Genomic DNA, 14,860 nt, shown 5'->3' with positions numbered 1-14,860 from the left:
AACCTGAATAAAAAATTGTTATTCTAAGCATACTGACCCGCAAAATAAACATGTCCTTTTTACTGCACCACACATGCTGTAAAAGAAAATCTAAGTCACAATTACTAATTTTTATCCTCCACCTTCAGGCCAACAGAAATGTTTTGAATGTTTTCAAATACATTTGGTACTTAAATGGCACCATTTAAAGCTACCAGCCATCCCGCAAAAAAAAAATCAAGCCCTCATACAGCTATGTTAATAGAAAAAAAACAAAAAAAAACAACTATGCATCTTGAAAGGCAGGAAGCAAGGGGGGACGAAAAATGTCAGGTCTTCATCAGGTTCAGCAAAAACTAATAGCTAAGTGACTGACACTTGTTTATTAACACTGATATCTGATCCTTCTGTCTTTTTCGAGTACTGTCATTACGTGGCTGGATTAGTGGGGATTGGTCTATCCCGGCTGTGTGCCGCAGAACTAGAAGACATCCCTGTTGGTGGGGACACAAGGCTGTCAAACTCAATGGGGCTTTTCCAGCAGAAAACCAACATCATCCGAGATTACCTGGAGGACCAGCTGGAAGGACGAGAGTTCTGGCCTAGGGAGGTCAGTATGGACTGATGCCCCATGAGTTCTACAGGTGATTTATAGTGATCACCTCTCAGTAAACCCAACATTGTCCTCATTCTGCTTCCATCAGGTGTGGAGCAAATACAGCAAAAAACTGTCAGACTTGGCCAAGCCGGAGAACATCGTGCCGGCGGTGCAGTGCTTGAATGAACTGGTGACTAATGCACTTCAGCACATTCCTGATGTCCTGCTCTACCTGTCCCGGCTGAGAAACCAGAGTGTATTTAACCTTGCCGCTGTCCCACAGGTAAGTGTGTCTCACTGCATCACTGCACCACGCTCATGGTTCTACTTCTTCCCCTCTTTCTCTTCCTGTTGGGGCTCCTCATGGTTCAGTCCTAGGTCTTCTCTTTTCTATCTACATAGCCTTTTTGATAAACAGTTAGCAGATTTTGTTTTCAGTACCATCGCTATGCTGGTGACATCCAATTATACACCTCTTCCCGAGACATCACTACTGCACTACTACAAAAGACCAGTGATTTGCTGTCTGCTCTCTAATGTAGTGTGACCATAGTATTCCGCAACAGGCTCAGCAGAGGAACCAAAGGCAAGAAGAACACAGTTTGCGTAACAAAGAAAGAATACCATTACCAGGGTGATTTAACAATGGGTTATTGAATCTGATGTCATATAGTGAATAGAATCAGTCTTAGGTGTAAGTAAACCGAGTAGTTATGATGACTTAGCAGTGTATTGTTTAACAAGGATAGTAAAAGCCCTGCTTGATTAGTCCCTTTTATGTCGTCTTTAGCAGGGGGAAAAAATCCAGGCCTGCTCAATTACTAGTCTAATAATGTGGCCTATCTTCTCGAGCTACCACTTCGGTCTGCGTAATCGGGGCCTCCATAGCCTATTCCTGTATTTTAGCTTTCTGTGCGGACCTATCTTGTTCCGTTATTGAAGGAGTTAGGTAATATAGGGCCTGGTAGTAGTCGCGGAAAGCTTATCTGTTGGGGTAAGTGCAGGGTGTGGCCAGAAGAGGAGGAAATGTGTGGGACGTATGTTCTGGCTCTAGTTACGCAGAGGGCCCTGGCTAGCATGCGACTGGGTTTATAGACGAACTCAGACGCTTGCATTTTACTAGGAACTAGAGATGAGCGAGCACCAAAATGCTTGGGTGCTCGTTACTCGAGACTAATTTTTCGTGATGCTCGAGGGTTCGTTTCGAGTAACGAACCCCATTGAAGTCAATGGGGCAATTCAAGAAAGTGATGGGAACGACACAAAAACGGATAGGGCAGGCGAGGGGCTACATGTTGGGCTGCATCTCAAGTTCCCAGGTCCCACTATTAAGCCACAATAGCGGCAAGAATGGGCGCCCCCCTCCCAACAATTTTTACTTCTGAAAAGCCCTCATTAGCAATGCATACCTTAGCTAAGCACCACACTACCTCCAACAAAGCACAATCACTGCCTGCATGACACTCCGCTGCCACTTCTCCTGGGTTACATGCTGCCAATTCCCCCCCACACGACCCAGTATCCACAGCGCACACCAAACTGTCCCTGCCCAGCCTTCAGCTGCCCTCATGCCACGCCACCCTCATGTCTATTTATAAGTGCGTCTGCCATGAGGAGGAACCGCAGGCTCACACTGCAGAGGGTTGGCACGGCTAGGCAGCGACCCTCTTTAAAAGGGGCGGGGCGATAGCCCACAATGCTGTACAGAAGCAATGAGAAATCCAATCCTGTGCCACCTCCATCTGGAGCTGCACACGTGGGCATAGCAATGGGGAACCTATGTGCCACACACTATTCATTCTGTCAAGGTGTCTGCACGCCCCAGTCAGACCGCGTTTTTTTATAAATAGTCACAGGCAGGTACAACTCCGCAATGGGAATTCCGTGTGCACCCACAGCATGGGTGGCTCCCTGGAACCCACCGGCTGTACATAAATGTATCCCATTGCATTGCCCATCACAGCTGAGGTAGTAATGTCATGTTTAATGCAGGTGGGCTTCGGCCCACACTGCATGCCCCAGTCAGACTGGGGTTCTTTAGAAGTGGAAACAGATGCATTTACAACTCCCTGTGGACCCACAGCATGGGTGGCTCCCTGGAACCCACCGGCGGTACATAAATATATCCCATTGCATTGCCCAACACAGCTGAGGTAGTAATGTCATGTTTAATGCAGGTGGGCTTCGGCCCACACTGCATGCCCCAGTCAGACTGGGGTTCTTTAGAAGTGGAAACAGATGCATTTACAACTCCCTGTGGACCCACAGCATGGGTGGCTCCCTGGAACCCACCGGCGGTACATAAAAATATCCCATTGCATTGCCCAACACAGCGGATGTAACGTCAGCTGTAATGCAGGTGGGCTAAAAATTCATTTGATTACACTGTAGGCGAGGGCCCACAAAAATTGCTGTATCAACAGTACTAATGTACATCAGAAAAATTGGCCATGGCCAACCAAGAGGGCAGGTGAAACCCATTAATCGCTTTGGTTAATGTGGCTTAATTGGTAACTAGGCCAGGAGGCAGCCCAGTTAAAATAAAAATTGGTGGAGGTGAAAGTTTCAACGCTTTAATGAGCATTGAAACGTATAAAAATTGTTTAGAAAAATTATATGACTGAGCCTTGTGGGCCTAAGAAAAATTGCCCGTTCGGCGTGATTATGTGAGGTTTCAGGAGGAGGAGCAGGAGGAGGAGGAGGAATATTATACACAGATTGATGAAGCAGAAATGTCCCCGTTTTTGATGGTGATAGAGAACGATGCCTCCATCCGCGGGTGCAGCCTACCTATTGCTTAGGTATCGCTGCTGTCCGCTGGTGGAGAAGAGAAGTCTGGGGAAATCCAGGCTTTGTTCATTTTGATGAGTGTTAGCCTGTCGGCACTGTCGGTTGACAGGCTGGTACGCTTATCTGTGATGATTCCCCCAGCCGCACTAAATACCCTCTCTGACAAGACGCTAGCCGCAGGACAAGCAAGCACCTCCAGGGCATACAGCGCAAGTTCAGGCCACGTGTCCAGCTTCGACACCCAGTAGTTGTAGGGGGCAGAGGTGTCACGGAGGACGGTCGTGCGATCGGCTACGTACTCCCTCACCATCCTTTTACAGTGCTCCCGCCGACTCAGCCTTGACTGGGGAGCGGTGACACAGTCTTGCTGGGGAGCCATAAAGCTGGCCAGGCCCTTAAAGACTGTTACACTGCCTGGGCTGTACATGCTGCTCGAACTACGCACCTCCCCTGCTACCTGGCCCTCGGAACTGCGCCTTCTGCCACTACCGCTATCGGATGGGAATTTTACCAGCAGCTTGTCCGCCAGGGTCCTGTGGTATAGCAACACTCTCGAACCCCTTTCCTCTTCGGGAATGAGAGTGGGAAGGTTCTCCTTATAGCGTGGGTCGGGCAGTGTGTACACCCAGTAATCCGTAGTGGCCAGAATGCGTTGAATGCGAGGGTCACGAGAAAGGCATCCTAACATGAAGTCAGCCATGTGTGCCAGGGTACCTGTACGCAACACATGGCTGTCTTCACTAGGAAGATCACTTTCAGGATCCTCCTCCTCCTCCTCCTCAGGCCATACACGCTGAAATGATGACAGGCAAGCAGCATGGGTACCGTCAGCAGTGGGCCAAGCTGTCTCTTCCCCCTCCTCCTCATCCTCCTCATGCTCCTCCTCCTCCTCCTGAACGCGCTGAGATATAGACAGGAGGGTGCTCTGACTATCCAGCGACATACTGTCTTCCCCCGGCTCGGTTTCCGAGCGCAAAGCGGCTGCCTTTATGGTTTGCAGGGAACTTCTCAAGATGCATAGCAGAGGAATGGTGACGCTAATGATTGCAGCATCCCCGCTCACCACCTGGGTAGACTGCTCAAAGTTTCGAAGGACCTGGCAGATGTCTGCCAACCAGGCCCACTCTTCTGAAAAGAATTGAGGAGGCTGACTCCCACTGCGCCGCCCAAGTTGGAGTTGGTATTCCACTATAGCTCTACGCTGCTCATAGAGCCTAGCCAACATGTGGAGCGTAGAGTTCCACCGTGTGGGCACGTCGCACAGCAGTCGGTGCACTGGCAGATTAAAGCGATGTTGCAGGGTGGCAGCGTCCGTGTGGGACTTGCGGAAATGTGCGCAGAGCCGGCGCACCTTTACGAGCAGGTCTGACAAGCGTGGGTAGCTTTTCAGAAAGCGCTGAACCACCAAATTAAAGATGTGGGCCAGGCATGGCACGTGCGTGAGGCTGCCGAGCTGCAGAGCCGCCACCAGGTTACGGCCATTGTCACACACGACCATGCCCGGTTGGAGGCTCAGCAGCGCAAGCCAACGGTCGGTCTGCTCTGTCAGACCCTGCAGCAGTTCGTGGGCCGTGTGCCTCCTATCTCCTAAGCTGAGTAGTTTCAGCACGGCCTGCTGACGCTTGCCCACCGCTGTGCTGCCACGCCGCGCGACACCGACTGCTGGTGACGTCCTGCTGCTGCTGACACATCTAGATTGCGAGACAGAGGTTGAGGAGGAGGAGGGTGCTTTAGTGGAAGAAGCATACACCGCCGCAGATACCACCACCGAGCTGGGACCCGCAATTCTGGGGGTGGGTAGGACGTGAGCGGTCCCAGGCTCTGACTCTGTCCCAGCCTCCACTAAATTCACCCAATGTGCCGTCAGGGAGATGTAGTGGCCCTGCCCGCCTGTGCTTGTCCACGTGTCCGTAGTTAAGTGGACCTTGGCAGTAACCGCATTGGTGAGGGCGCGTACAATGTTGCGGGAGACGTGGTCGTGCAGGGCTGGGACGGCACATCGGGAAAAGTAGTGGCGACTGGGAACTGAGTAGCGCGGTGCCGCCGCCGCCATCATAGCTTTGAAGGACTCCGTTTCCACAACCCTATACGGCAGCATCTCAAGGCTGATAAATTTGGCTATGTGGACGGTTAACGATTGAGCGTGCGGGTGCGTGGTGGTGTACTTGCGCTTGCGCTCCAACAGTTGCGCTAGCGACGGCTGGACTGTGCGGTGCGAGACATTGCTGGATGGGGCCGAGGACAGCGGAGGTGAGGGTGTGGGTGCAGGCCATGAGACGGTCGTGCCTGTGTCCTGAGAGGGGGGTTGGATCTCAGTGGCAGGTTGGGGCACAGGGGGAGAGGCAGCGGTGCAAACCGGAGGTGGTGAACGGCCTTCGTCCCACCTTGTGGGGTGCTTGGCCATCATATGTCTGCGCATGCTGGTGGTGGTCAGGCTGTTGGTGGTGGCTCCCCGGCTGATCTTGGCGCGACAAAGGTTGCACACCACTGTTCGTCGGTCGTCAGGCGTCTCGGTGAAAAACTGCCAGACCTTAGAGCACCTCGGCCTCTGCAGGGTGGCATGGCGCGAGGGGGCGCTTTGGGAAACACTTGGTGGATTATTCGGTCTGGCCCTGCCTCTACCCCTGGCCACCGCACTGCCTCTTGCAACCTGCCCTGCTGCTGCCCGTGCCTCCCCCTCTGAAGACCTGTCCTGTGTTGGCGTTGCACACCAGGTGGGGTCAGTCACCTCATCGTCCTGCTGCTCTTCCTCCGAATCCTCTGTGCGCTGCTCCCTTGGACTTACTGACCTTACTACTACCTCACTGCAAGACAACTGTGTCTCATCGTCATCGTCCTCCTCACCCACAGAAAGTTCTTGAGACAGTTGGCGGAAGTCCCCAGCCTCATCCCCCGAACCCCGGGAACTTTCCAATGGTTGGGCATCAGTGACGATAAACTCCTCTGGTGGGAGAGGAACCACTGCTGCCCAATCTGAGCAGGGGCCCGAGAAAAGTTCCTGGGAGTGTTCCCGCTCCTGAGCAGGTGTCATTGTAGTGGAGTGAGGAGGCTGGGAGGAAGGAGGAGCAGCAGACAGAGGATTCGGATTTGCAGCAGTGGACGGCGCAGAACTGTGGCTGGACGATAGGTTGCTCAAAGCACTTTCTGCCATCCAGGACAGGACCTGCTCACACTGCTCATTTTGTAATAAACGTCTCCCGCGTGGACCCATTAATTGGGCGATGAATGTGGGGACGCCAGAAACGTGCCTCTCTCCTAATCGCGCAGCAGTCGGCTGCGACACACCTGGATCAGGAGCTCGGCCTGTGCCCACACCCTCACTTGGCCCTCCGCGTCCTCGGCCGCGTCCACGTCCTCTAGGCCTACCCCTACCCCTCAGCATGCTGTATTACCAGTGATTTGATTTCCCAGGCAGGAAATAAATTGGCGCAAGCCTGCAGGCCAAATATAATTTTTTCGCTTTTTTGCAAAGGGAAGGCCCCACTGTGGATATTCAATGAACAATACGTTTAATAACTGTGGTGTGGCCCTGAAAAAGTGTCACACAACTTTAGTGTAGCAGAGTTATTAACTCTAGCAGAGCAGGTATTTGCCAGTCAGGAAAGACAATGGCGCAAGCCTGCAGTAAACCGTAGCTGGTTGCGTCTGATTTTTGTACGTTCTCCACGCAGCACACACGTACACGGAGACCTTAGGACTGACACAGGCAGGCCAAATATAATTTTTTCGCTTTTTTGCAAAGGGAAGGCCCCACTGCGTATATTCAATGAACAATAACTGTGTTGTGGCCCTGCCTACACAATTCTGTCCCTGTAGTATCAATGGAGGGTGCAATGCTCTGCACAGACGATTTTTAGAAAAAAAAAAAAATGCAACACTGCTAACAGCAGCCAGCACAGTACTGCACACGGTTAAATTTGGCCCTAGAAAGGACCGTTGAGGTTCTTGAAGGCTACACTCACTCCTAACACTCTCCCTGCCTATGCACCACTTCTGTCCCTAATGCCGGGTGCAATGCTCTGCACTGCCGATTTTGAGAAAAAAAACAAAACAACCACTGCTAGCAGCAGCCTGCACACAGGTAGATGTGGCCCTAAGAAGGACCTTTGGGGTTCTTGAAGCCTACACTGACTCCTAACGCTCTCCCTACAGCAGCACCAGCACGATAGTACTTTCCCTCAGCTAACTCACAAGGCATGTGTGGCGAGCCGCGGGAGGGGCCGACTTTTATACTCGGGTGACATCTGATCTTCCCAGCCACTCACTGCAGGGGGGTGGTATAGGGCTTGAACGTCACAGGGGGAAGTTGTAATGCCTTTCCTGTCTTTCAATTGGCCAGAAAAGTGCGCTAACGTCTCAGAGAGGAAACTGAAAGTAACCAGAACACCGCGTGGTACTCGTTACGAGTAACGAGCATCCCGAACACCCTAATATTTGCACGAATATCAAGCTCGGACGAGTACGTTCGCTCATCTCTAGCGCTAACGTCTCAGAAAGGAAAGTGAAAGTAACCCGAACATCGCGTGGTACTCGTTACAAGTAACGAGCATCTCGAACACGCTAATACTCGAACGAGTATCAAGCTCGGACGAGTACGTTCGCTCATCTCTACTAGGAACCCCTTCGCCAGAGACAGACAAAGCGTGTATACATGATCCCTTAGTTGCACCAATTCCACCCCTATGGTACTATCCTGGTTAGATTTGTGTCGAAGTTCAAGAGCCTGGATCTGGCCCAGCAAACCGCGGAGAAGTGCCCTTTGCTCTTTTTTAATGCGGGACCACAACCCTATGCAGACTCTTCGTATAACACATTTGTGGGCCTCCCAAACTGCTAGGGGTCGATATCTGGGGTATAGTTGTTCTTAAAGTATCCGTCTAGGGCCCCTTGGACCTCTCCTAATGTCTCTGGACCGTGGATGAGGGACTCGTTAAGCCACCAATGCCAAACTCTAGCATGGATTGTCGGAAGCGACAGAGATAAGGTGATGAGGGCGTGGTCCGATAATATGATGTTGTCTATGTCCGCTGATGTCACCAGAGGGAGAGTCGAATGATGTAGCAGAAAGTAGTCTATCCTGGAGTATGAATTATGGGGTGAGGAAAAGTATGTGTAGAGGTGAAAGACCCTCCAGACGTCTGTCAGCTGGTGTTTATGGAGAGTTTTTCTAACTCTATGGTGTGCGGCTAGCGTGAGACAGCTACTTCCTCTAGAAGTGTCCGTGTGGGGGTCAAGTGGCATGTTAAAATCCCCTCCTAGTATCAGGGCACCCTCCTTAAATTTCTCCAAGTCCTCTAGGGCCCTTTCTAGAAAAAGGTCACCTGGTTGGAGTTGGGGAGGTACATAGTGGCAATGGTGACTGGGGTGCTGGCGAGCTTACCTTTAACGAAGAGGCATCTTCCCTCGGAGTTGCATCTCGTTTCCAAGTGCTCCCTTGGGATTAAGCTGGCAATCAATACCCCTTTGGACTTGGACTCTGGATACGGGACGTGGTAGGCATTGGGAAACCTGGCATCCGAGAATCTGGGGACCTCTCTTGCGCAAAAGTGGGTTTCCTGTATAAAAGCCACTTGAGCGCTCTTCTTTCAGAGAAGACTGAGGATGGAGGACCTTTTCTTGGGGACATTAAGGCCCTGTGCGTTAAGAGAAACAACAGTGAGGTTTGAGGAATCTGTGGGTATTCTCAGTGTTCTTTGGAAAATAGTATCCAGGAATTGATAAGACCAAAATTGGGTCCGACAAGGATGGGGGGATAGGGGATGAGGAGCGGAGAGTGGGCGACAAAAGGGTTGTACTCACAGCGGGATAAACAAAACACACAACAAACTTAACAGTAGCCTACTGGGGGAAATGTAGGAAAGCACGGAAAAGCAGCCACGAATCCCAGAGCTGGAAAAAGCAAGAGGACAAGAAAGTCAGACCGATAAACAGGACTCCCTGCAAAAAGAGAAATGACCGGAAACTGTAGAATCTAGTCCAGTTGACGCCGTCGGTCCGTCTCACCATAGCATGCATATCGTAAACCACAGAAAATAACTTCACATGGCAAGGAGATATTTAGAAGCCTAGGAAAAGTCGGGGGAGTGTCCAGACAACATAAGGAGAAACCGTGGAATTCGCCACCTGGGCAGCGTCCCAAGCATCGGAGTCCTGTGGAGAAGCCAAACTTCGCCTTGGAAACGTCCCAGAAATTGTAAGGGAAACTGTGAAATTAGTTATATCCACTGGAACATGGAGAGTCAGGGCTTCACATGTTAGGTGGGGCTGTCTTCCGAAGGTTGGGTCCAATCCGGGACCGGTGTTGGCGGTACTCCCAGAAAGTTGAATGCCCCTTTCAGGTCTGTTGGAGATCAGACCGTAAATAGGCGGCCGCGTTTTCGGAGGATCAAGTGAAATGGGGTGTCCCCATCTATAGGTTGCGTCCGCTTTGCGTGCTGCATCCAGCAGGGGGCGGATCAATCTCCGACTGTTGAGAGTCAATCTAGACACATTTGGTAGTATTGTTATTTCAGCGCCGTTGTATTTGATCGGGCCTTGTTCCCAGGCCATGCGCTGTGTTTCTTCTTTTTATCTATAAAAATGCACCCGACATATTACATCTCTCTGGAGGTTAGGGTTCCGAGCTCTTCCACCTTGCAGACAGTGCACTCTGTCTAGTTTAATTGCCCTATTGTCAGGGTGCTGTAATAATTTGCTGAAGATGGTAGTCACATGGTCGTATAAGTCTTCTGGTGGGATATCTTCGGAGAGGCCCCTCAGTTTAAGGTTGTTACGGCGACCTCTGTTTTCAATATCATCTGGGTGCAAAATCAGTTCCCTAATTTGTTTCTGTCGCTTTTCAATTGTAAGCGCCCTTTGTTTAAAGTCTGTATCTGACGCCTCCGTGTTTTGCTCCAGGGCAGTAACCTGTTCCGTCAGGTCCTGCCCCGAGTGGGTAACCATGTTGATTGCTGTTGCCTGTTTTTCTTCGATGCGCCTAAGTTGCAGTTCGAGATCCATTTTGGTGGGTAGAGCTCGGATCATGACCCAGAGAGCTTGCAGTGTCTAGTAGTCATCCCGTGGTGGGGCTGGGAAATCTGGGAGTACTCCTGGGAGCAATGTTGCTGGGGTGAGGGTGCTCATGACGGGCGGACTGGTGCTGGAGGTCCCCATCAAGGGTGTTGTGGTGAAGAGGGTAGAGGTGATGGTCCCTCCATTTTCCTGCCCGCCCGGCCTCAGCATGTTGCCCTGTTGTGGGTACTGGGTTGTTTTCTGGCTGCTGCGGCTACTACTGGCAGGGGTTTCGGGCATATTACTTGAGGCCATTAAGACGGTGTGGCACCCCTGGGGGGACACTGCTGGAACCTGGAGGTACTGATAGACCACATTGCATACAACAGGGGACATATCTTAATAGTTAAGGCACCCTCACTGCTTGGGGAGCACTCTCCCAGTCCATAGCAGGTTGGATAAAGGCAGCAACAGTTCCAAGCTGAAAACAATGGTGGCTGACCACTGAGAAATTAATCTTCCATTTTTAGCTATTCCTAAGTGTACTCCTGTCTTAGAGACCGGTCTCCACTTGTGGTTGTTGAAGTTCAGCCACTGTGCAACCAAGAGAGGCACACTCTATAGTGCTTGCAAGTTTCTGTAAGTGACATATGGCATTACTGCTTCTTTACTCTCTAGCAGCACTGATCTGTCTTGTCCAAAATCATTTGCATACCGCTGCACTAGGCTTTCTAACTGAGTGTTTCTTCTCCTTCAGCAGCTTCCTCTCAGCTTGGGTGTTTGTCTTCTTCTGATAGCAGGATAGGCTTGAGGTACCACACTCTTTCCCTGAGTGGCTCCAAAACTTACTGCTTCACCAGTCCTCTTAGAGCGCTCAAAAGTCTAGTTCCTCCACTTTACGACCAGCTAACCTGAAGACCACCAATCGGAAAATTGTCCAGGATTAAACAATCCAGAGGTGGTGTCATATAAACTGGCCACTAAACTTGCCAGCTATTACAATTTATTTGTACATTTTTTTTTTCACACATACCTATAGGGTAACCCACTTACACACACTGTCTTTTCTATACCAGAATTGAACCTTTCAAACTCTAAACTACTTGTGTTTTCATCAGCTACTAATCTACATAAACTATCGGCATTTCTGTAAGGCGAATTTATGTGTTTATGAAGGAGAAGACAATCAGATCTCGTGTAGAAGTCTGGCCCCCTAGGAGAAATACAAATCACACCAGCCTGTTGCAGTATCAAATGATTTTTAATGTATTCAAAGGTGCATGTTGTTTATATACCATAAATGACATAACAGAAAAAGTACATACCTCCAAGATTAATAAGTATACATGATGGGGTACAACTAAAATGTTTAACATAAGTTACACCTTAAAAGGTGTAACTATAACATACAAAGAAACTGTTATGAATTCAATGAAAAAGAATGCAAGGGGAGGTCAGGGAGACTCTTATCTTCTGTCTGTCTCTATCTGTACCATCCACTGGTATAGAAAAGGTTTCGTTTAATCCCTTCACTAATTATACTAGCATCATTCTATATCTTTCTAGTCTACAATCTGATACAAAAACAATTAACTGATACATTGATCTACAATTTTCTTAAGATTCTTCACTTTAGATTAATACATCAACACAGTATCTTAGTGAGACTATGTCTCAAATACTTATATAAAATCAATTTACCACAGACCACTACTAATAAAGCTTTGGGCCTGAGGAAGCCAGAAGGTCTGAGTTCATACTTCAAGACTAAGTACGTGATTATTTCATATAAAAGTATTACATTGATCATATATATAAAGTCATTCCACCCATTGTATTCAAAATTAGGCTTACCCCCAAGAGAATCTTGGCCTTGATTTATTATCCAATTGATTTTTTTTTTTCTTCATGTAGAAATTATTGTCCATCATGATATGAAATCTTACTTAGTAAAGTGTCAAACAGTTATTTAGAGCAATCCTCCAGTACACAATCAGAACACACTGGAATCAAAACGTCACACTAGCAACATATCAAGAGCCATTCTATTTTGCCTTGCAATAAGTGAGATAAGTCCTAGTTGCTCCGCTAGGACCCTGATCGCATCTCTAATATAATTAACAAATCTCTCTTGGTTATAATATATTTAATTAATCCAGTCTACATTTTTATCCACTGTTACCCACCATGCAAGAAGAGACTTGAACCCCGCAGCTATCTGATTTCTCGCCTTATACTCGTCCGGTGCCCCCTTGGGACCCCAATTGCGTCAATGTAAACATTGATGTCAAAGGAACCTTTGGGAGAGGTGTCCCTAGTTCTCCGGACACACCCCTCGCTATTGCCCTCTGAGGTCATGAGGTACACAGGCATTATCAGCAGTACTAAGGCACAGTCCCCGCCAGAACACGTACCTGACACCTGTTTTAGCCGCCTGTCACCACACAACCACCACACGTCTGCATGTGCCCTTTGTTGCTTAGGCAACAACGTGCCATTTACTGTTATCCTCTCCGCACAGTATCCCTCAGGCAGTCTCCCGTATTCTGCCTTTGTCCCATTACCAGCTAGCGTGAAGTAAGTATAATCTCAGGATCGGAGACAGCAGCAGGTATTTCTTCCCCGCCCACAGGTGGAAACCGCAAACTCAATGTATAACATGGATCACTTATCTGTGGGGTGTAGGTAGAGTTAAGAAACTTAATCATATATTTTACATTCATCACAGCTTGAACACTTGTCATTAACTTTCATCTATCTGTGCGGTCAAGTCTTTCTACCTCATATAAATATTAACCATATAATTCTCTACACACAATGTTTACTGCATAGCATAAAAATTCACACAACTGCTACTACTCCAATCATCTGCAGAATCGCTTGATCCTCCAACCTAAACAACCCTTTCCCCTATGGAATTTCTCTTATCAAGGAGAGGTGAAGAAGTAAGATGAACAAAGCTTTAACTATTTCTTGAATCCTACAGCTAACTGTAGTATCATTGTAATATTTTCCCCTTAATAAGAACACTCAGGTCTCACATTATCATCAGCTTATTTATTTATTTTTTCTTACATGACATTATCACACTGAAAAAACAGTAAACACCATTTAACAATCAAATTCACTGCAAACCAATCACAGAACTGACATGTGCACAAATAATAGCAAGAACATACATTTCCTATTCACACAAGTTTATACTAAACTTTATTCACATTTATCTTCATTACAAGTCTCCATTCATTTCAAGCTAGCAGAATATCGCTCTCAGACTACCGCGTTAGACAATCAGTCACACTTTCCCTCCCTTCTCTGGGTGTCTGATATACAACAAATTCTGTGAGGCCGGAGGGGATGAAGTAGCTTCACAAGGACCCAGCTTTCAAATGTAAAAGTTGATTTAACCATTTGTGAGCTAACCTTACCAGACAGAGCCAGCACTCAAGTCATTGTCTGTCAACTTCATTTAATACTACTGTAAACTTTTATTCCTTCATCTGCATCATGTAATCATCCCTTCTTTCACTGAAAAGGTCTGTCCTGCTGCCTACTATCCCTGATCCTTATCAGTACTACCGTCACCCATAGCAACCTGTCGCCTCACTACCTGACACTTATCTGAAGGAGACCATACATATTCCTCTGCTATGACTAAATATCCCACAGTATCATACTGACCCTATCTTATAAACAGCAACCCAATGTATCAGCAGCACTTAAACAAACCTCAATTTATGAGGGGAGGTGTATATTCTGGGTGAAGGATGCAGGCTCAAAGAAAAAAGGTCTGGATCCAAGACCCATATAATTCAACACAGTTTTTTCAAATTCAGAGCCGCATCAAGGATTTATAAATGAACACTACTCACATAGCTGAGTGCCCCATCTTTATTGGGAAAGTGCGCAAGCAGACAATGTTTCGACTGACTAGCAGTCTTTTTCCAGTCTATACCAACAATCAACACCCACAATCTTTAAATACAAACAGTTAAAAGTTAAACAAATCAACAAAGATCAATTAAAATCAAATAAAATTCACCCAATAGGATGGAATCTGTCCCATTAGAACCATTACCTAAAGTGCAGGTGTGCAAAGACATACAAAAAGTATCAGCATTATTAGACTATTAACTTACAGCCGTACTGTCCGATCGTGGCGTCCCCAAGTCCGAAGTGCACCTGCGGGTTCATGCCCATCAAGATGGAAGCTAGTGTACAGGAAAAGTTTACTGCGCATTCGCGAGTAGTCAATCATGCTCCCGTGATACTGGTCATCTAGTACATAGAACCCAGAGGTGTTATACCACTAGCGCAACGGAACTAATATAGAACAGGACACTTGCACAATTGAGATCTTGCGCTCTGCGTACAAAATGGCAAAATCAAAACAAAAACGAAAACAAACCCTTTTTTTAAAAAAAAAAAAAGAAAAAAATAGGAAATGGTAAGCATAATGTGGTATGATAGAAGCCCACCCTAACAGAAACATATAATGGGAAC

The 14,860-nt window shown here is 48.0% G+C and overlaps 1 protein-coding gene across 1 annotated transcript in view; it reads left to right on the top strand.

Moving 5' to 3' along the window:
• LOC136620373 (squalene synthase-like) overlaps nt 1-14,860 on the top strand; it is a 59,949-nt gene that overhangs the window by 22,728 nt on the left and 22,361 nt on the right. The window contains exons 5-6 of the mRNA XM_066595106.1: nt 401-589; nt 684-860. Coding sequence (XP_066451203.1) covers nt 401-589; nt 684-860 — 366 coding nt within the window. The remainder of the gene's footprint in view (nt 1-400; nt 590-683; nt 861-14,860) is intronic.

Source organism: Eleutherodactylus coqui, chromosome 1 (genome assembly GCF_035609145.1).
Source record: "Eleutherodactylus coqui strain aEleCoq1 chromosome 1, aEleCoq1.hap1, whole genome shotgun sequence".
NCBI classification, from domain to species: domain Eukaryota; kingdom Metazoa; phylum Chordata; class Amphibia; order Anura; family Eleutherodactylidae; genus Eleutherodactylus; species Eleutherodactylus coqui.
Note: the sequence above shows the minus strand (reverse complement) of the source record. Positions and strands in the feature narration are given on the sequence as shown.